The 1,166-nt window shown below is 61.7% G+C and overlaps 1 protein-coding gene across 1 annotated transcript in view; it reads right to left on the bottom strand.

The window, feature by feature from the left end:
• LOC103805969 overlaps positions 1-1,116 on the bottom strand; it is a gene marked incomplete at both ends in the record, with an annotated part of 1,823 nt that extends 707 nt beyond the window's left edge. Inside the window, 3 exons of the mRNA XM_009078635.1 lie at positions 3-222; positions 638-715; positions 845-1,116. Coding sequence (XP_009076883.1) covers positions 3-222; positions 638-715; positions 845-1,116 — 570 coding nt within the window. The remainder of the gene's footprint in view (positions 1-2; positions 223-637; positions 716-844) is intronic.
• Between the last annotated feature and the right edge of the window lie 50 nt (positions 1,117-1,166).

Genomic DNA, 1,166 nt, shown 5'->3' with positions numbered 1-1,166 from the left:
GCCGCTGCAGCGCCTGCGCCAGCAGCGGGACGGTGACCACAGCCCCCATGCAGGCCAAGTGTGCGACGAGCTGCTCAAAGCCCGAGAGCTGTCCCAGCAGCTGCGGTGCCAGCCCCAGCTCCAGCGCCACATGGCTGAAGTTCTTCACACCGTTCAAGGCAGGATCCAACAGGAAGGCGAGTGACTGCACCAAGGAATGGGGCAGCTCTGCTATCGGGAGACCTGGGGGCAGCAACACAGCAAAGCAGGGTTAGAACCCATCCTACCCAGACAGGATCAGGGCAAACAGCAGCCAGACCAGCCCCAGCCCCTGCCAAGCAGGTGAAGTGACACCCTGCCAGTGCAGGTATCTCCTCCAACATCACTTTCAGAGCTTAGCAACATGGAGCTGGCTCAGTCCTGGGGACACTGGAAACTGGTGACAACTGAGTGTCCATCCACCACTCACACAAGGCAGCATCACAGAAAATGCACCCTGTGAACCAGCACCAAAGGCCACAGGAGTTTGGTAAGTCCCTGTGATGCCTGGCACCTCTGTGCAGCCATGCTGGGCTTCTGGAGGAGCTCCCTTCCAAGAACCTGCCTCTCTGATATCCCAGTCGTTGGACAACAAACGTGAGGCTGGAAGGCCACTTACCCTTGGCTCTGCTGCTGATCTGAGTCACCAGGCTCTGGGCATCATCCACCTGGTGAGACAAAGACCCCAAAGTTGGTGGCAGTTTGCTGAGAACAGCAAAGCCAGGCACTGCTCCCAGGGCCATCACAGGGGCGCAGGGAGTGGTTCTTCTCCAGCCCTGCCACCCTGTGCAGTTCAGAGGAGCAGTGAGCCTGGAGGAACTTACCAACTGTGCCCCAGGTGGGACTTCAGCAGTGGGATTTGAGAAGGCAGGGGGCAGATGGCAGGGCCCCTCCTGCCTGGCACCACCACCCTCTGCCGGGATTCTCTTTACCACCCGACTCGCTTCATCCTCCGGCCGCTCGCTGCCGACAAACTCTGCCTGGCTGGAGAACTTCTGCAGGTCCAGCTCGGTGCACTCCACGGGTGCGTGCGGCCACTTGTGCCGCATCTCGGAGGCGCAGGAGGAGAGGGCAGCCAGGGCCTCGGCCGTGCCCTGCCTGGGCCCGGAGGGTGGCAGGACCCCGGCCAGGCAGTCTGCATGGCCCGG

The sequence above is a fragment of the Acanthisitta chloris genome, unplaced genomic scaffold (assembly GCF_000695815.1).
Source record: "Acanthisitta chloris isolate BGI_N310 unplaced genomic scaffold, ASM69581v1 scaffold40317, whole genome shotgun sequence".
Classification (NCBI taxonomy): domain Eukaryota; kingdom Metazoa; phylum Chordata; class Aves; order Passeriformes; family Acanthisittidae; genus Acanthisitta; species Acanthisitta chloris.
Note: the sequence above shows the minus strand (reverse complement) of the source record. Positions and strands in the feature narration are given on the sequence as shown.